The sequence below is a fragment of the Diadema setosum genome, chromosome 6 (assembly GCF_964275005.1).
Source record: "Diadema setosum chromosome 6, eeDiaSeto1, whole genome shotgun sequence".
NCBI classification, from domain to species: domain Eukaryota; kingdom Metazoa; phylum Echinodermata; class Echinoidea; order Diadematoida; family Diadematidae; genus Diadema; species Diadema setosum.
The window spans coordinates 9,541,241-9,561,868 of record NC_092690.1 but is presented as its reverse complement, the minus strand read 5'-3'; the positions used below and the strand labels follow the sequence as shown (position 1 = coordinate 9,561,868).

General features: G+C 38.6%; 1 protein-coding gene across 1 annotated transcript in view; it reads left to right on the top strand.

Moving 5' to 3' along the window:
• Nucleotides 1-20,628, top strand: part of LOC140229940 (pleckstrin homology-like domain family B member 1) — a 204,233-nt gene that overhangs the window by 169,289 nt on the left and 14,316 nt on the right. The window contains exons 8-13 of the mRNA XM_072310141.1: nt 8,861-8,998; nt 13,006-13,290; nt 14,209-14,319; nt 15,123-15,221; nt 16,105-16,342; nt 17,645-17,987. Coding sequence (XP_072166242.1) covers nt 8,861-8,998; nt 13,006-13,290; nt 14,209-14,319; nt 15,123-15,221; nt 16,105-16,342; nt 17,645-17,987 — 1,214 coding nt within the window. The remainder of the gene's footprint in view (nt 1-8,860; nt 8,999-13,005; nt 13,291-14,208; nt 14,320-15,122; nt 15,222-16,104; nt 16,343-17,644; nt 17,988-20,628) is intronic.

The following is a 20,628-nucleotide window of genomic DNA, read 5'->3' as shown; positions in this document are numbered from 1 at the left end:
ACTTCATTCACCTCTGTAATGAAACTTCCTACTCTTTCCTTCCACAAAGACAGAGAACATACTTTCACATTTAGCCTTTTTTTCTTTAAAAAAAAAGAGAAGCATCTATACAGATTGGAGTATTTGGCTGAATATTGAAAAATTTTGTTTGAAGACACGCATTTTGGTAGTCAACATGACTACCAGACATCACAGAGTGATTATCAATAATCTGTAGTGCCACTTTAATCTGCTAAACTGCTGCTTCCAGGCCGCTCACACGAGAATCGTTTTAATCTGCGGAGTGCACTTGTCTCGTCCGCTAGAAATCCTCCCCGAGAGTGAGTAATAGAGCGCTCTCCATTCGTAATGCGAGAATCGGCACCAAACCCGTCCCCTAAACTAATCACATCCTCCACAAGTAACATTCGATCCAACACCTCCGTGGGGACGTACAGCTGTACGCTCATCCCTCCCGCTTCTTTCTCGCCGTTGCCCCGAACAAAACGAGACAGAGAGAGCGAGAAAGCCCACGGATTCTCCCCCTTCTGCCATGAAATTCTCTCTTGGAATGGGTTACTGCGGCCATGGTGTGGACTCTTCCAAATTCTCGGTAAGCCAGCAGTTTAACAATTCTATGATTTGATACATTAAAATTCAGGTAGATTTATTCATATTTATTCAAATTCATTCAAATTTATGTGTCCTTGTAACAGCTGTTCCAGACAACCAAAAAGGTCTCCCATAGGCTTATGTGACTCTGGGAATAAGTTTGCGTTCAAACTTGATGTCAACTTGAATAGAAAGTGTATCTGATGGGAGCAGTTGAAGTGGATAGCACATCAGTAGTCTGCAGGGTTAAAAAGGTGCATAAATTTGCATACATTAAATGTTTGCCCTTTTGGTTTGCAATTAGTAAGCGAGGGATCAGCTGCTGGGCTACAGGACAAGAGAAGAAGAAAATGACGGTCACATTTTAGGGAGTTCAGACATACAGAGTTCCGAAGAGGTTAGAGTGCTAATAATGAGCAGTGCAGCTTTGATTCCAAAGTGGGGAACGACGCGAAAATGTTTGGCCACGCAAAAGGCACTGTAATGCCGTAAGTAGACTGCTGCTGTTTGTCAATATGTACAGCGTTAGTGTTCACATTAGCATCAGCATCGGTTTGCTGCATGTAATAGGAACATTATTGGAATGGCGCCTTCATAGTTTCCAGATTGTTTTATACCTTCAAAATACAACTTTTATACTGCAGAATATCTATATTGTAGAGAATGGACGGATGATCTCCCATGCAATATTGTGTATATCTACTGAGATGACAAGTTAAACATATGTTTGATTACTATGCAGTGTCCAAGCCAGAAAGAATCCCTACAAGTGTAATATACATGCTGTAAGTCTCTGAATTCCACCATGGCTGTTCTATTCTCTGATCAAGTCCCATTTCATACAACAAATCATTTTCCCTCATTTTGCTAAATTGATGTCAAGGGGATAAAGCTAGTGGTTGGGGGTATGAATTATCCCAAAGTCCAACTTATACCACCCCCACCCTCTTCTTCCACTCATTTGTGGGTGTTATAAATTTGAGCACTGTCTGAAGATGTAGCTGTATCATATTTATTTTCTATGCTGAGTCTTGAGTTTTGAAGAGGTAAATGACTCTAGTAGATTTGTCCGGAAATTCACTATCTCCCCCTCCCGTTTGGCAGTATCTTTATTTCACCCCCGTCAATTGACACCTGTAAGACGCAATATTGGATCAACACTCGCCTCTGTTAATTAATCCCTGTTAACCTATTTCCTTTCATGTCAAGTCTCATGTGGCAGACAAGTGTTTCAATGTTGGAGATTCTCCAGAAGTGATATTGGCTATTGTTGTTGAGCTAGCAACAGTAAACTTTTGGCATATATGTATATTGATATTGAGAGAGTATGGGAGAGATATCAGGAGAAAAATGAGAGAGAGATGGAGATAGAATAGAATAGAATAAAAAGAAGTAGGTTTGTAGATATAGATATGGATAAATGGACAGGTAGAGTGATCAAGATAAGAGTTAAAACTAGAGAGAGGAATACAGATATACATATAATTTTATCTCTACATACAACATATATGACAATGTATTGTATATTCACGTATAGTTGAATAGATTTTGTTATCATTATTATTATGATTTTACCTATGCTAAACAGTACAACTATATAACAGCATTAACAAATGAATTAAACAAACGTGTATCAGTATATATACACAACTGATCTTTATTATTTCAATTTATGGTTTGGGAAAGAGATCAGTTTCTAACAACTTCTTCGAATTTTCTAGTGAGCTAGCAGCTTTGATTTAGGTAATGAGTTTGCTGCCCCCGAGTTGTACACTGTAGATAGGTAGATGGATAGACATGCTGTACATAGATAGGTAAATAGATAGATAGATAGATAGATAGATAGATAGATAGATAGATAGATAGGTAGATAAGGTGAGAAAAGGCGGAGAACAGATAAAGAATGAGTGACATGTATCGGTGTCTATTTAAGAGGAAATTCATAATACAAGTCTTCTCACTGACCTTACTGATGCCTGATATAATGTGCTTCTTTGTGGGCCATTTTATATTATATCAAAATGTCACGACTTCCTCTCAAAGTTCGCCCAGTATACTCGTTTCATATTCTAACATCTGTGGCCATATTTGCTCCACCTCAATTTTATGGAAGCTGCTTCTCTGTGACTTCATGTTGCCCTTTATGGGCGGATGGATGATTTGTTGTTGCCTTTTTTTTTTCATTTTCTCCCTTTGAGTTTAAGGGGGGCAGGGTTGAAAAGTATCTGTCAGTATTTGCGATCAGCTGCGACATTTCACGCCCAATCTCCTCATAATGGACTGGCCAGTCTTTGGAAGTTACTCATCTTGCTACTTCCCCATCTCTTTCCTATACTTGCCACCATATTTTTTTCTCCCTTGTTTCCATGGCAACAGTGTTGTTCTTTTGGTCAACTTCATGTGTTTTCATAATTCTCTCAAATTTACAGCACTGACTGATCGCCCCTCTTTGCGTATGCAATCAATTTTACATATTAGTGAAGGATGTGTAATTTTATTAATGATGATCAACTTTTCTCATTTGAAGGGCAGAATTTCGGGGTGAGCGTGGGGATGTTGACCCGTGTTGTACCGTAAGAAATAAATTGGTCCAAAACACTTGGTGGAATTGCATTGCTGGAAACTTTGAGGAGTTAAGAATGTAGATGAAGAGTGAAATTATGATATTTTTTTCCCCCGTAATATCAATGATCGAAGATTCATTATAACTGTTAGTAGCCACACCATTCAGCCAACTTCGAACTGTGCGATTTCTTGAGATGCAGCATTAGAAAATTGTCAGATGGCGCACAGTCTGAGGACATGCACGATTCAGCAATAATTTTTGTAACTTTTGTGTAATGGAGAGTAATGGCATGCAATATTGCTCAGAGTTGCATCGAAACGTATCAAGTTATCGCGTGACAAAATCGCATGATGTGATTCGGGCTTAAGACTCTTAATACAACACATCTTTTGAGAATGAGTAAGATCTTCAAATATCAGGACTTTGTGGTACAAGTTGTATTTCGTTAACGTATAAATTTCTTTCAAATTTCATCTGTCGTGGCAGTATAAAAGGAAACCATTTCCTTACAGATTACTTAACCTTTCTCAATTTGGATGGAAGATTTCAGATTTTAGTCCTTGTCATTCCATTCTTAACCCATTGAGGATGCATTGATTTTGTCCCAAAGACACCTGCCGGAGTATTCTCAGGACTCGTCTTTAACGGGTTAAGACTGCTAGATCCTTCATATGCAGTGCACATAATTGCAAAATTTGATGTGTAGATTTCTTTTTTTCAAGTGTTGTTTGATTTTTACTCAAAAAGGCTGGGGGCCATGATATATTTGTATAGGTGAGTTAGTCTTTCTTACTTTCTTTCTTTCTTTCTTTTTTTGCCTTGGGGTGAGGAGGATGTAATTCATCAAGCAAATGTTTCAACACTATCATGGGTCAAATGGTGAGATGTTCATACGGCCAGAGAGCTGTCATCGCACGATGCATCGAGCCAGTTTTTCGTTTTCTATGACCCCCCACGACGATCATTCTCAAAAGATTTGTTCTGCTGTCAAAAAGGTGTTCCTTTCTCATTTCCTATCTTGATATATCAGTCATCTGGTGTATCTACGTGCTTGCAAAGGGTAAGCAAGAGAGGAAGAAAGCTACCATCCCCGAAACTCCTCCACACGGGGGTGAAAAGATGTATCCCCAAGCACACCTTCCTTTTTTTTCAGGGAAAAAGGTGTTGAGTGCTACTTGTCTTGCGGGGAAATCTAATTGGCGCGGCTATTTCCTGTCATCTGTCGCCTTGGAGGGGAGTGGCGGAGGTCGCGAAAAAACAATGGCGTTACAGACGCACGATCCCTCTCTTTCTCTCGGTGCGAAGTATTCCCACCGTCCTTGACGTCAATTCGTGCTTTGTGATCGCGAAATGTCGGGGTTAAGTCCAAAGGTGAATGATCCTCCGTCTTCCTCCCGTATGTAAAAAATCATGAGTAATTCAATTACTGGTATGAAACCATGTGACGGATATCTACGAGCACTCCAGAAAGTCCTTCTTCTTCCCCAAACCCCGCCCCCTCACCGCCCCCCCCCCCCCCCCACACCACCACCACCACCACCACCACCACCACCACCTCATCCATGTGGTTAATAGCAATCATGACGCAATGTCAGCGATAGATACCTTCAGGTCATCGTTCACCTGCTTTGTTTGTTACTTTGATGCACAATTATTTACAGATCGTGTGTTAGGAAAATATTAGTTGAACTGTGTAGCAGCTTCAAGGTGCTATTGGATTTTAATCATATTGAAGTTATATTTCAAAAAAAAAAGAATAGTATTCTGTAACTTTCAACGGAGGTTTGACTCAGATGTGTTGGAGTTATGAACTTATCACTACTGACTGGCAAAATATGTCAGCATCAAATAGTAACATTTTTTATTCAAGAGAGAGTGTGTGTGAATGAGGTTTTTGCACACAATTAATTCATTGTAAGCAGGGCTCGACACTAACGGTGGCCCAGTGGCCCAGGGCCACCAAAAACGCACATCGGGCCACCAAAATTTCAGAAATGAAGAATTTGATGGCCTGATCGAGCCACCAAAAAAGGTCGGATGTTTGCCTTTGGGCCACCATAAATAAAAGTTAGTGTGGAGCCCTGTTGTAAGAAAGGCTTAAGAATGTTTGAATATTTGGGGGTTCAGTTACTTGCTCTACGATGTTTTTGTTCTCATCTTAAACACATAATTTGTCGGGATTGTTCTCGTTTCAATAAACGACAACACTTTTTGTTTATTTCAGAGATGACGCAAAACATTTGCTGTGACTAGTTAACATAACTTATGAGGTGTGTGTGTTGATGAGAGTAGTACTAGACTAGTAGAAAGTGAACCTACAAACTAATATTGACATTTTAGCCCCTTCTACACTAGCCAGTGGCTAGCCAAGTGGAATTAATGATTATGTCCAGGTTTATTGTGTAGTTGTCCAAGTGCAATATATTAAAGGTATTAGCCCACATTTGTAAACCTGCAGCAATTGGTCTCATAGTTAGCATGGAGTTTGGGTATGATTGCAGTAACACCTGTGCAAAATTTCGTTCCAATTAGTCCATTACTTTCATAGAAATAAATGAAAATGCACCGTAATCCGTATGCATGCGTATAACGCTCGCTAGCTCCGGTCCACATACGTGTTACATGTACAATGTACTGTACGTAGCTATAGCCCGCGCTCGTAATTCAATTTTGGGTCGGGTTGACCCGGTTTGAAAATTGATTTTAAAACGATGATTTTCTCTCTTTTATCGAATGGTATAGACAGAGAGCGACAGGTGAGGTATGTTATTGTTATAACTTCTACTTGAAGTCATATTGGACCTGTTTTATGCAGTTTTGATTTTCGTGGGTTTGCAAATGTGGGCTAGTACTTCTTCACCATTTTGTTATTATTATAGTGACAGATTTTTTTTTATACCTAAATCAACAGACTGGAGTTTAGCACACAAAAAATAAGATAAAAAAGAAAAAAAAATTATTCTATGCTTGTGCATCGTAAGTGCTTGTAGGTTTGTGTATAGCTAAAATGCATATCAAATTCTTGTGCACCCTTGTGCTACTATTTGTGTCATGATCTGATACTTGAGAAAGTACATTGGGTGTAGCCTATTTTCTTCTCATTTGGACTATCTCGTACATGCATGAAGTATTTAAACAATTGCCTGCCATTAGTTTGCCCTATAGCATAGGTACGTAATTATCGCATCCTGCCTATATCGTAAATTGATACCACAACGCCCATGTCCAGTTCGGGCCCGGGGATCAACCGAGCTCACCCTGTCCTACTTTTCGGTTCCAGCCAAGCACGTGGCATTCAATATCCGCGTCATTGTCCAAGGAGGAGATCTTATGAAAGATTTTACTCCCTACAAAGTTGTAATAATGATTGTTTTTACTCCTGAAATATGGCATTTAGGCTGTTTTTTTCATTTAAGAATTAAACCTCTATACACACACACATTTGTTATGACAGTGAATGTATCCAATTTTAATACAAACACATAGGCCCGAATTCACGAAGGTGGTACAAATGAAACCATGGTTTAAACCATGGACAAAAACCATGGAGCGCCAAGTGTCGCACAGAATATTTCGTTACGAAATTGGTCTTTTCGTCGACAAAATGACCGTTTCGTTAACGAAATTATCATTTCGTGGACAATAATGTTCATTTAGTTAGAAAATGGTGTCATTTCGTTACAAAATAATCATTTCATCGACGAAATGACTGATTTCGCAACGAAATATTCCATGGGACACTTGGCGCTCCATAGTTTTTGTCCGTGGTTTAAACCATGGTTTCATTTTGTACCACCTTCGTGAATTCGGGCCATATACTTTAATTAATTCATACATACATCTTGCACACATAGTGCCATATTTTGTACCATAACTAAACAGAAATTGACATGAGTTGTTCATCTCTTCCTTGGTTTCTCCTTGTCAAGATTTGAATGTAAACTCATTGCTAATTCAAATTATGACAGTGGAAAATGGAATGACCCTATCACTTTTAAGGACTAGATGCTCCTTGCACAAGTTCTAGTGGATTCCAAAATCTTTTTTTTCTGTTTGTTTTTTTTTTGTTTTTTTTTTTTGTTAGGTGGTACTATTCAAAACATTACATCACAATTATTATGTGACATTAACTACATAGTCACTTATTTCCATTATCAATATTATGATTTTATGTAGCAATGTATATACAGGAATTAACTACAATGTGTATGAGGGAGAATAACACGATAATAGCATACATAAGGTGTTTGAACTTTACCCATCTACTTTTCAATTATGCCTGACCTTTAAAGAACTTTACTCTCAATCTATTGTAACTGCATTATACTCTCCTTGATTTTTTAAGCAATTCTTTTCTCTGTCTTTTAGGTGCATTTACTTTGAATTCAGTTTGCACTATCTCATCTCTATTATATTTCTGATTCTGACATTGATTTTATGCCTAATTTTCTGTTCAATCTTTCTTCTCTTTCGTTTTTTCCCTCCCAACCGTTGTGTTCGCTTTGTTCCTTTGCTGGTTTTGTTGTTGTTTCGCTTGCTATTGGTCACCATGAATCATCCACCAATATCTTTCGATACTATCATCATCTGTCTGGGTGCTCACTAATTAATCACCTTCTTTTTTTTTTTTTTCCTTTGGTTCACTGACCATTTGTTTCCCCGCTGATGTAAATTTCCTGGAAATGTGTGTGATGTGTTTTCTCTCTCTCTCTCTTTGTGTTGGGCTAAAAATTCTTTCTTTTGTCTCTATGTGGCTATCCTCTGTACAATGTTCCATGTGTTTTCTGTCACTTTTATCTCAAAATTATTACCGATGTCTTTGATATCATTCATATCTGATTTCATTTTCATTTAATTGTGGTGCTTGCATCGTTATCTATCCTTTTTTTTTTCATTTCTTATATTGCTTTGGACCTTTTACCCCTTCCTTGTATTCCTCTGTACCTTTTTTCCCCTGTCTCTAATACTACTACCTCAATATACACCCATACAAAATCATCAATTTACTGCAAATATCATAAATTCTTGTGTTCCCTAAATGCATTCTTACTGTGGTGGGGTTACATATCGTGTTTTGTATCCACCTGTGGATGTGGTGGCTGGATTGATGTATATATTCTTCCCTATGGACTTGCAAACTATTTTACTCAATGCTAACATCACTGTGATGTTTGTTGATTTTCTGTCTTTTTTATCTGCTCATTGCTGTACTTTTGTCATTGTATACTCTCACTCACACCCTTGTATGTATATCTTCAAATATTTCTTAAATTTGGGTGTTTTGGGGTGGAATGTGATTGCTTTGTCATTATCTTGATTGTGAATGGTATTCTTGGACTTGATGATCATTTTGTTGTAATTTCACATTTGGTTCACTACATGACTTCAAACACTGTACTTTCTGTCTACCGCATTCAAACTATGCCCTATATGCATGAATTGTGCATATTTGAATGCATTTGCATGCATTTGCATATATTTGCATGTTTGTACATGGGCAACACATCCCAATGATTAAACGTGCATTTTCATATTGTATACATTGCATTCTTATTCATTCCCCCATTGCGTCACTGCCCTTGTCCTGTGACGAAACGCTACCCTGTCATATTGGATTTATATTCTCTGCCCGTCCCTCGATGCATAATTACCCCACCATCTTGTCCCTCCATTTGTGAATGTCCTGACCAACCCTCTGTGTAGTTGGAGTTAGAGGCTGCCCTCCTTGAGGGAGAACACAAATCAGAGTTGAGTCGACTCCAAGAGAGGGAGGCCCAGGTTGCTACCCTCAAACGCACTAAGGACAAAGTTGGCTATGATGCTGTCGAGCGGAGAGAGAGGGTTTGTATCTAGGAATGTTTCCAAATGATACATTAGCTGGATCGTATGTCACTTCACCATGTCAAAATTTTATTTCCTTCGCGATAAGAGGATATTCTCAAATATTTGCAAGGTTTTATAGATACCTTTATCAAAGGTATAACAGTTTAAGCAAACAACATCATGGAAAACAGTATATCACATTGATGAATATCTTGGGGGTTCTTTTACTTGTTTACGGAATAGGAATATATCAGGAGACAGAACGAAAATGTGGTTGATATAAATAGTCCCACAAGTGCATATTCATGTTAGTGATAAGGTCTGTTTACGGAGTTTCCTAAAGTTTTGCAAACATCTTTTTATCCCCAACACTTTATTTTTTTCACATAATTTACATTATAAAGATATCTTTTCCCCTCCTGGAAGATTTTTTGGAAAAGTTTCCTAAAGTTTTGCAAACATCTTTTTATCCCCAACACTTTATTTTTTTTTTTCACATAACAATTTACATTATAAAAGATATCTTTTTCCCCTCCTGGAAGATTTTTTGGAAAGAAGTTCCAGACAGTTATTGGTGTTTCAGTTAAAAAAGTATAGTCCTATTTCCCAAATTTTCTCATATTTCCTCCATAGAAAACAACAGAGAGATTTCAACTCATGCCTAGTTCCCCCACTAGCATTCTAAATACCAGAGCTTATAATGTCCTAAACATGTTGACTAGTCAGTGAAGTTACCGAGGACGAGCTAATTTTACTACAACACACATTTCCCATAGACATCTGCCTGAGTGTACTCGGGACTTGTCTTTTAACAGGTTAAGGTAGCAGAGCAGGTAAAGTTTCCTTACTTTGCCTACTCCTTTCTTGGAGGCTAAGAGATTAAATAGCTCACCCTGGCTTCCCCTCCCCATCTTTCCTCCGTTATCCGTTGTCAAGTTCCTGTTCGTCTAATCAGGCAGACAAAGATATTTCGTCGTCGCTAATTACCGAGCCGACTCCGCGTGAGTCGCACTGTCGTCAGCGACGGACGGAAGAAAGCTCGCCTGCGCTCCCATGTTCCTTGCGTAATGTCTTAACACATCGGTGTGACAGTCCCAGGAGAGATTTTGTGTTGTGCGACATCACTAATTTTTCCCCCGGAGAGTTTCTTGTAGTGGCATTCCTGTGGAGTTTGACAAATGTTTGGAATGTGTTCTTTACATGTACTGTGAGTGGAGGTGTACTAGCCCTGTGCGTGACTTGCATCATTTGACGTCTTGACCCTTTGGTGGATTTTTAAGGGGAATGTTGGATGTAGTGCAAACACTAACTCTTGTTGTGACAATGGCTACAGAAATATGAAGGTAATGTGTTGATTTTGTCAAGACTGGTTTTGGGGTTGTCTGTCAACTTGTAGAATAGATATTTATTGTTACTCACAGCTTCAAATATTTTAAGAGGGAAATGAATTCTAAGTTCTCATTATCTTATTTTTCATTTTAGATGATATGATTATGCATGTGTGTTCTTAGATTGATATAGAGATAGGTGAACAGGTAGATGAATATATGTTTATATGTGTGAATAGATGGAGAGATAGAAATATGAAATGTATATAGATAGATATGTAGATATATTGATGAATAGATGGATGGATATATTCATATAGTGTAGATAGAGAAATTTGTCTAAATTAACAAATTGTGAGATTGGGAGGGGTGGATGAGTATGTTGATAGATTTATGATTTAAGTATGTGGATAGATATATAGAGATAGAAGAGATATAGATAGTTGTAGATATTGAAAGCTAGACAGACAGACTGATAGAATAAAGAATAACTATATGGCTATAAAATAATACAACTTAATCCTTTAAAATGGTTTGCAAGGAGTGCAGTATTATTATGCCTTCTGAAAATAAAATCAAAGCAAATAAGTTGTTATGCTCTCACAGACAAGAGGGAATTCAGGCAATGTTTTTTAGCAATATCCAGGCCACATATGAATTTTAAAGACTGTTAGTCTCAAATATTGAAACATCTTATTCTTAATTATGTCTCGTTGGATGATATTCCAAATCACAGAACAAGCAAAATATTAAATTGTTCATGTGAAAACTGTAATAGTCATCCCTGCAACCAAAGATGATTTTGTTTTGATTACTGTTTATGTCATATTTTCAATTTTTGTAGTAGATTTAGTGTTCATTGATTTGTTATATTGTTCATTTCAAATAGCAGAGAAGCAGTTCAGGCATGTCCTCAAGGACTTTATTGCAGATATTATTGAATTTCATGTGGGTTTTGAGTGAATTATATCGATTGTGAAAGGATGTTTAAGCCAGTGGCAAACTTTAGAATAGCAATTAATCTGCAGACAGAATGGTCTGCTTTCTAACCAAAGAGAAATGCAGTGTGACGTGTTTAAATCTTAAGTAGAGGGTCAGGGTTAAATGAGATAGACCATGAAATGACCGTTTCTCATCAGACACAGCTAGGCGGGTTGCTATGGCAGACGATCCCAAGCTACCCTGCTGCTTGACCACTGTCTTTAAGGACCCTGGCCATGGGGTATTAACTTTGGTTTTCCTCTGGCCTTGCTTGGGCATACCAGAACCTCAGCAGGAGGTGAAGATAATTGAGCCAAGGACCGAAAGGGAGACCTCATACTGCAGCTCACTCCCAATGACTTACAGTGTAGCTGGTCCGTGGTGGAGTTTCTTGCTTCAGATCCGACCTATTACAGTGGATTTTTACTTCAAAACCTTCAAAAATGTACACCTATATCTGTAATGTAGCAGTTTTAACATGAATATACAATAATTTTGTGCATTAAGTGAACTTACATCATCATCCATTTTCCAGTTCATTTCTTTAAGATTATCAAATTAACCCCAGAGTAATTTCTCTCATTGGAAATGAAGTACAGTGCATTTCTGTCGGAGAAAGCAGTGACTTTTTGTTGTTGCTGTTGTTGTGAATTTTGCACAAAATTTTCCACAAAATGTATAGTGTGCATATATTGTACGACCACACAAACTGTGATGTACACATCATCTCCTTTCGTTGAGGTTTACTAATCATTGCATCTTAATTGTGATAAAACCAAAAGTGTAAAGTATCCATTGATATGTGTGGCTCATGACACTCGGTGGAGTATCTGGATTATGCTCTTGGTACTGAATATTATATGCAGAGTAAGTCTTGCTGTCTCAAAATGATTTCTGCTTTGTTTTGCAATTTCACCTTTGAAATAGCAAGAATCAGTTGTGTCTTATATTTTGGCTATTAATGTAAAGGTGTTTCTCCTTGTCATATCTTCCAATGGGAATATTCGTTCTGAATCTATGCAAATTAATCACAAATATTTGTATATAAAACTAAGTTGTATACTTGCCACCCTTGCTGGTGAGATTGTTATCACAAATCATTTTTGTCTTGTTTTGCAATGACCCTAGACACAACAAGTATTGATCCTATCTTGTCACATCTTCTGTGGGAGCATTGGTATTAAAGTTATTTAAACTTAAACCTGTCCATTACATACACTGTTGTATGCTAGTGGCAATTTTTCATCACAATGAATTCTGTCATGATTGCAACTGATCAAGTGACAATTTCTTAATCAGTTTGAGTTAGGATAAAATCAACTCTAAGCAAGAATTCAGTTATTTGAATAAATACGTAGTACCCGCTGCATGCCAATAGGAGTTGAAACAGCACTGGCTGTCTGGTGGAATATCGGTGGTCTAGTGGATATGACCTGTCTGCTGATCAGGAGATCATTGGTTTAAATCCCACCAGATTTTGCATGCCCATAATTCTTTTCTTCTCGTGGCTGCTACTAAAACACTGATAAATTTAGTGCATATTTACATCAATGTATGACAATTTGTCAGTCAGTTGCAATGAAAACAACTTGATACAAGAATTCAATAGTTTAATGATGTCTGTCTTGTTTTGTAATACCCATGGAAACGGCAAGCATCAAACGTACTAGCTATTTGGTGACAACCGTCTTTTCCTCGTCATCTTTCCTCCCGTAGGAGCGCCAGCGAGTGGAGGAGGCCCGAAGGAGACTACAGGACTTGGAGCGCCAGCACTTTGAGTTCAAGGAGAAGATCAAGACCTCGCCCCGCGACGAGCAGGAGGCTCTTGAAGACCTGGCCCGGCGCGAATCCATCCAGCTCGATTCAGAGCGCAAGAAGTTCGAGGACCTCGAGTTCCGCCAGCTGGAGATCGAGGCCCGCATCGAGGAGGAGAAGGAGATCCTGGAGAAGAGGTTGTCACTGGAGGAGGACGAGGAGGAGGAACGCATGATGACCTCCAAGGTAAGGGGGCCGGAGGATCCAGGGAGGAGAGGGAGGGAGGGAGGAAGGATAGGGGAGGGGCGGGGCAGGGGAGTGGCAGAGATTGAGGGCCTGATGAGTGACAATGGCAGAGTTTGGCCAACTTGGGACCAAAGGAAGAGAAGTGTATTTCTCTTCCTTATGTTCCTTAACTTTTTATGTGCCACATTCGCACGGCCGACTCAGTCGACGGCATGCCAACTTCGCATATTCTGCTCAAACGCAAAAAGCGGCCCAAACCGATCGATAAATCGCCAAATGGCCCAGTACAATAAAAGCGTTTCTCGCTTTTCTGTTCCTCTCACATATAGCTTGCATTTAATGCTGTGATTGACTATCAAGTCGTGATCCCTGCTGGATTTGCGCGTGAATTCTAAGTTTCTGTAACTGTTCTGTGTGCAAAATTCATGCCTTTACAGTAATTTAGCTACTATTCATTCGAAAGAAAAACAGTCATAAATTTCTCATACAATTTACAACAGAGCAAAACTTGGTATTTTCTCTACAACATTGCTCATTATGGGTCCAGCTTAACAGAAATCTATCGGAGTAAGATAGATTTGAAAAACAGATGTTTTGTCAAAGCCAGAAAACGTTTGTGTCTCAGAACAATGTGGCACACAGGGGTTTCCACCATGGCACACAAAGAGTTAAATGCTCTTCTTAAATTATCTTCCTTAAATTTGCCCCTATGTTTTTATGAGAAAGGAGAGAGCTTGCAATAACTGCATGTATTACAGAAATGAAGCTAAGTTGTGTAGTTCTGATATGAAACAATTATAAGAGAAACATGATTTTATTCATCTCCTGGTCGTATGAAACGAGATACCTAGGCCTATATGATTTCATATCATAGAAGACTTGTTTCATCATGGGGTAATATTTTGTTTTTCCTTCCAGGAGACGGTGTCAGACATCAACAAGCAGATGAACTACATCATCAGCGATGCTAAGAAGCAGGCAGAGACAATTGAAAAAAAAAAGATTGAGGCCAAAGCACAGCTAGAAAAGGTAAGCACATTCAGTGGGAGAACATTTAATGATTTCATTCAGATTCAATGCTCATTTGCTCATAATTTGGCAACCCAAATCTTCAGTGAGACTTCCTGGAGACTTTGCTGACTTAGCAGCTACTGGTGAATGCCAATGATTTTTATTTTCTGTGCTGTCATATATCTCAAGCACATATACAAACATAGTTTACTGGTATTTTTCAGTATCCCAAAGCACTAGAAAGGGGGAGTGTGGTATTTTGGGGGTAACTTGTAATAGATTTTGCATGTTATTTATACAGTAACCCCATTTTGTCTTCTAGAGGGTGATTTTAGTGCCTTACACCTAATGTGGGTCTAATTTCTCATTTTGTCATCGTAAGAGAGCAGATTCTCTAGATCAACTATTCTTTTTTTCAATTATTCAATTATTCTCTCTGTCCATATAGCTAGTTTTCTTTTTCAGATAGATATTGTATGGATTATACAGGGTTGTGAGAGGTTAGAGTTTACTCTGATTACAGACCTTTTTTACTCTGCCCAAAGCCTGCTTTTCCGACTTTTCTGCCGTTCAAATGTATCAAAATGTTCATAGTTGAATGCACTGCAGACTTTTATTTCCATAAGTTTCAGATCTATTCAGACATTTTTCTGCAAGTATTCAACATCCCTAACTATGCAGAAACAAAGATGAGAATAATCAGAATGTGAAAGAATCAACGTCAATTGTAAATCCCCATATCTTAAGTAATGATTTCTGAATGCTGACAAACTTTTGTGTGTGTGTTTTTTTTTTAACAAACCAAAAAATTGACTTGACAGGAAAAGATGATGCTGTCGAGCATTGAGAAGCAGTACAACAACCTGGTGCTCTACTACTCCCGACACATCTTACCCAACCAGAAGGAGGCACCCGAGATGGTGAGTGAGAATGATTCCCCGTTCATACTGGATATTTAGAGTGCCCCGGGAGTGCTCCAAAATCGCTTGAAACTCTATGAACAGACAATATATGGGCCTGTAGTGCTCTTCTACTGTAAAAGTGGACATTTTTGTGCTTGCATGTTGTGTGACCTGAAACTAGTGCAAAAATAAAAACACAGATTTTTTTTTTTTGCTTGTTATATGTAATACTGCTTTGTATTTTAATACCACAGAAATAGAAACAAGCGAAATTCATCTTACAGGGTCGAGCATGAAAAAATAACATCTGGGAAAATTTCCATTTTAACAGTACCCCATTCATACACAGCATTTATAGCACTCCCGAAGCACCCTAAACTCTCTATGAACATACAGTCAGACCTTGAAACACTCTGGTGTGTTATACCCCTCTGGAGAGTTGCTTCAGAACTGCTCCTGATGCGCTCTAAACTCTGTATTGGGTCACCAACATTAACAGCTCTCTGGAAGCGTAGTGAGCGCAGACGGTTCGTGCTGTTTATATGTTCGAAATTCCTACCATGACAATTATGCCTCTCTCAGTCACATTGTGTTTGGTCTCCACAGGTTGGAATATCGCACAATCCATTCGAAAGTTTAAAATTTCAAAGTTTCACTGCCACCATTGCTAAGAAAACCACAGTGCAGTGGATGTAAGATGTGCAAATGTTCCTTGAACATCCTTGACATGTTTGTGTGAATATTAATGCTACGCTGTATGTTTGTGCAAAGGTGAGAAGAGGGATTGTACAATGCAAGTCTGATGAATTAAAGAAAATAAAATACTCTCATTTATTGCTCTTACACATTTTCATCTCTTTCTCTATTTCATATCTTTTAATTTTTTTTTCTGCCCGAACAGAGGAGGATAAGAGAGATGGCTGAACGCCGCCTGCGTCTCTCCCCTGACCTATCACTTAGCGATGAGTATTTATCCAGGAGGAAGTTATCTGGTACTTTGCCCCCAAACCTCATCCCCAAGGTGGACGGGGAGGCGCCCCCTTCTATCTCACCCGCCTCCTCCACCACCACCCTCTCCAGAAACAGGACCACCATCCTGGACATCGAGAGGAACCGGAAGATTGCGCTGGAGGAGCAAGGTGAGGAGGATTATTGGGCTAGGGTAAAGAAGATTGAATTTGATTGAATTTAATTTATGTTATTTTCATTAGCAAAATATACATTTTTTAAAGGCATATAAAGTGATACAAAAAAAAAACAGAATACAGTATTTTCTTTCATAAACTGAAAGTAAAAAAAAAAAGTACTAATAAACCATATACAGCCTGTACAAAATCTTCTTCTTCTTAGGGTTACGCCCACATCCTTCACACTTGAAGATTATTGTAGGCTTGATGATAAAGATGATATTTTATATGATGGAAATAGAGGAATTTACTACAAAAGCTTGGCATGTAGGTCTTGACCCTTGTGATAGAAAAATGTAACTTCTATAAATCTTTACGCAATGAACATATCACCAAAGCAAAGTAAATAACAAAAGAAAAAATGTACATAAATATTGTATGTACAAAATGACATTATGTACTTCCTATGATGAGGAAGAGAGGGAGATAAGAAGCATCATAGAAAAGATTGACAGATGGTTGAAAAAAAAAAAAAAAAGTTTAGAGTGGATTTGTTAGGTGGACATAGTTAAATTTGTTAGAATGGATGATGAATGGATAAAATAATATAAAAAAAAGACATGAGCTAAGCAACCTGGTTAAGCTTACAGTAATGTTAGCAAGGGTGGAATGCATCAGGGAAAAGACTGATATGTGGCTAGAAAGGGGAAAAAGAGTTTGGTGTAGATTTATCAGGCTGACAAAGTTACATATGGATATTGGTTAGGTTGGGTGTTGAAGGGGAAAAAGTTGAGTTTCAAACAAACTGGTCAAGCCAGCAATAATGTTGGCATGGATGGAATGATGGTGGAGGATAAAATAAAATTTTAAAAAATATATGAGTTAAACAACCTGGTCAAGTTAACAGTAATGTTAGCAAGGTTGGAATGCATCAGGGAAAAGACTGATATGTGGTTAGAAAAGGGAAAAAAGAGTGACGTGTAGATTTATCAGGTTGACAAAGTTACATATATATTGGTTAGGTTGGGTGGTGAAGGGGAAAAAGTTGAGTTTCAAACAAACTGGTAGCTAACAGTAATGTTAGTAAGGTTGGGATGACTCCAGGGAAAAAGAGGAGTTTGGTATGAACCTGTCAGCCTAAAATAATAGTTTTGGTTAAATGGAGGAAAAAGAGATGAAGTTTGGAAGGATTGATATTGACAGCTTGACATTATCTGACATTATCAGATCAAATATTGGAATAATTATAATGCTGGGGTGTGAATGAGAAGTTATCATTTTTGCTGCTACCCGATTTCATATCCCTTCCCACAGGTGACCAGCTGATTGAACAGGAGAAGCAGCGTCTGCAGGAGATGCGTAAGAAAGCTGGCGACGAGGCCCGCATGCAGTGGGAGGAGCGCAAGCAGCGCGAGATGCTGCAGTCGCCCCCGGCAACCAGCACAACCTCCTCCATCTCCCCCGCCTCCACCTCCCCACACAACTCGGTCAGCTCGCCAACCCACACGCCCCTCCACCACCCCCACCGGCTGGAGTCCCCCACCTCCCTGGGCTACTCCGACTGCACCAGCGTGTCCAGCTTCGAGAGCATCGAGGGTCACCTCGACTTCGGAGGTCGTTCGGGTCACAGTACTCCTTCACGAACTTTCAGTGGAAGGTGAGCTTATGCACCCCTCTCTCCCACCCTCACTACCATCTCATTTTTCAAATTTCAAATCAAATTCTATTTCCACTATCACAAATTCTTTCAGATACAACAATTCCAACAATGAATGCAGCACCATACACTTGAAAGCAGAAAGAGAAAATGAGCAAGTGCATAATGTGGCGTTGTGTTATGGGAAAAGAAAGGCCCATTCATGTAAAAACAGATAGGTATGAAGGGGTTTCAGACTTTCAAAAGAATTTATTTATCACGAAAGAAATAAGGGCTTCAACCAACCTTTACATTTGAGCGGCTAGCTTTTGTCCTCTTCTGTGAAAGGTCAAAGAAGTGATCTGGATCGGAGAGGTGAATCATAGCAATGTAAACTCTCAAGTTTTCGAGTGAAAGCATGAGAAACAGTTTAGTGATATTGCTTTTTCTCTAGGCCCAAAAAAGAAATCTTACATTCATGAATTTGAATACATGAGTAAACTGGCCAATATAAATCATTATAATCGTATTCACGTGCCTAGCATTACAATGAAGGCTGCTATTAACAACCAGCAAGCCCCACTGAGACTTGCCTGATGTAACAACAAGAAATATGTGCAAATTGGATTCTATACACTGATCTGACTTGGTAACACAATCTGCAATTACTAATGTGTGGCATAAGATTGTGGCGAATACATATTGTGGCCTGCTTGTCGAACACAGCAGTAATGTCATACACGAAGCGTTCCTCGGACAAGCCTTTAATGATAACAATAATAATACAAATAATGATCGTTTCTTATATTGAGACACATTCCATCAAACAATGACACTCATTGTGCTTGGAAGGTTTGATAGCACTAGACATAGAGTTAAGGAAGACAATAATGACAACAATATTCTCTGTTTATTTACTGTATTCAGCAGGTACACTGTTATCAAATAAATCATTACAGGTTTCTCAGGGAAATATATTTACAAGTTTTGTTAAGTCTGTTAGTGTTCTAGTAACTCCCTATGATACCGTGCTGTCTGTGAACAGAATAGAGGGGTGTTAATGGTGCAGTGTTGGAAATGGCTCTAAGAGTCTAGCTCCAGATATTCGCTAATGTGACATCTTCCTTGAGCGAGGGACGTTAATAACTGTACAACATCCCAGAGCTGTGCAGTGCCTTTAATCCTACACAGGAAGCTGTCATGTACCTGGTAGGCGAGGGTGCTCTGACATGGACGTATCCTGTTAATAGAGTGCTAACGAAGGAGGTGCAAAGTTGCTGGCAAAGCCTGGGTTTTTTTTCCCCTCTCCGTCTGTCGCCCTCTGTTTATCTTACACCCCCTGTAACTTTCTCCCCCCCCCCCCCCCGTTTCCATCCTTACCCATCTACACACACACACACGCATGCTCACTTCCTCACACATCAACCCGTACAAACTTCTTTACACATAAATATACACACACATACACTCATACTCTCATATTTTTTTTCTGTACATATGTGTACAACAAACACATGTACAGACCAACACAAATACACACATACACACTCTCTCTTCTTCTTTTTTTGCATAATTTTCATCAGAATTTCAAGCAATAATGTGTAAATCATACAAGCAATGTATGCACACACACTCACACACACTTTTTCATGATATACATATAGCACAACACACACTTTAAATACACCCACACATGTGTGCACATACAGTGTACACACACAGACACATAGCTACCTGAAAGTGCCCGTCTCACTCAATATGTTCTTCCCTGATATCCGCTATCTTGTTTTTCTGCCTATCCACTGTCATCCTGTCTTCTTGGCAATTATATCTGTGTTTATCAGACAGTCTAGCTGGTACAGCTAGCTGGTACAGCTAGACTGTCTTTTTCCTTTTTTTTTTTTTCTTTTTTTTTTTTGCACACTTTGTTGAGACAGCAGGAAGATGCTGCAAATGTATTGCCAAGTCCTGATAATATTTTGCTTCACAGATTATCATCTCATCATTAAATTGGCAACTCTGAATTGCACTGCGTATCTTGCACTAGAGAAATATTAAATGGAACTGGTTAAAGGGATCGTATAGTTTTGGTTGAGACCTAATTTCAGGTTTCTTACATTTTTTAATGAGATAATAAGAAACCTCTTATGAAATATCAAAGAGCATGTAATTCTATGAGGAATTCAACATTTATTTGATGAAAATTGGTTTTGAAATGGCTGAGATATCCAAAAAAGAGCGATTCTAATAAAGTGTAGGACCCACACTTTATTACGATCACTTTGTTTTACTTTGTTTTTGGATGTTTCAGTCATTCCAAACCCGATTTTCATCAAATAAACTTTGAATACCTCTTAAAATGGTATGTTCTGTACTATATCATACACAATTGTAAGTGTTTTCTTGGTATCTCGCACAAAGTTAAAAGCCCAATTCTCATCTCCACCAATACTGTACCATCCCTTTAAACCTTTTCAAGTCCAGCGAGAAACAGGAACTTCAGTCTTGTGAAATGTGTTGCCTATTTGAGGAGTAAATTTAGACAGCGTTTAAGAAGATTTTGTAAATTTTCGCAAACTATATTTGAACAACACAGGACTCAAAATCATTTGTTTTTTTACTATACCTTAAGCAATAACGAATAATTGAGATGTTGAAATAT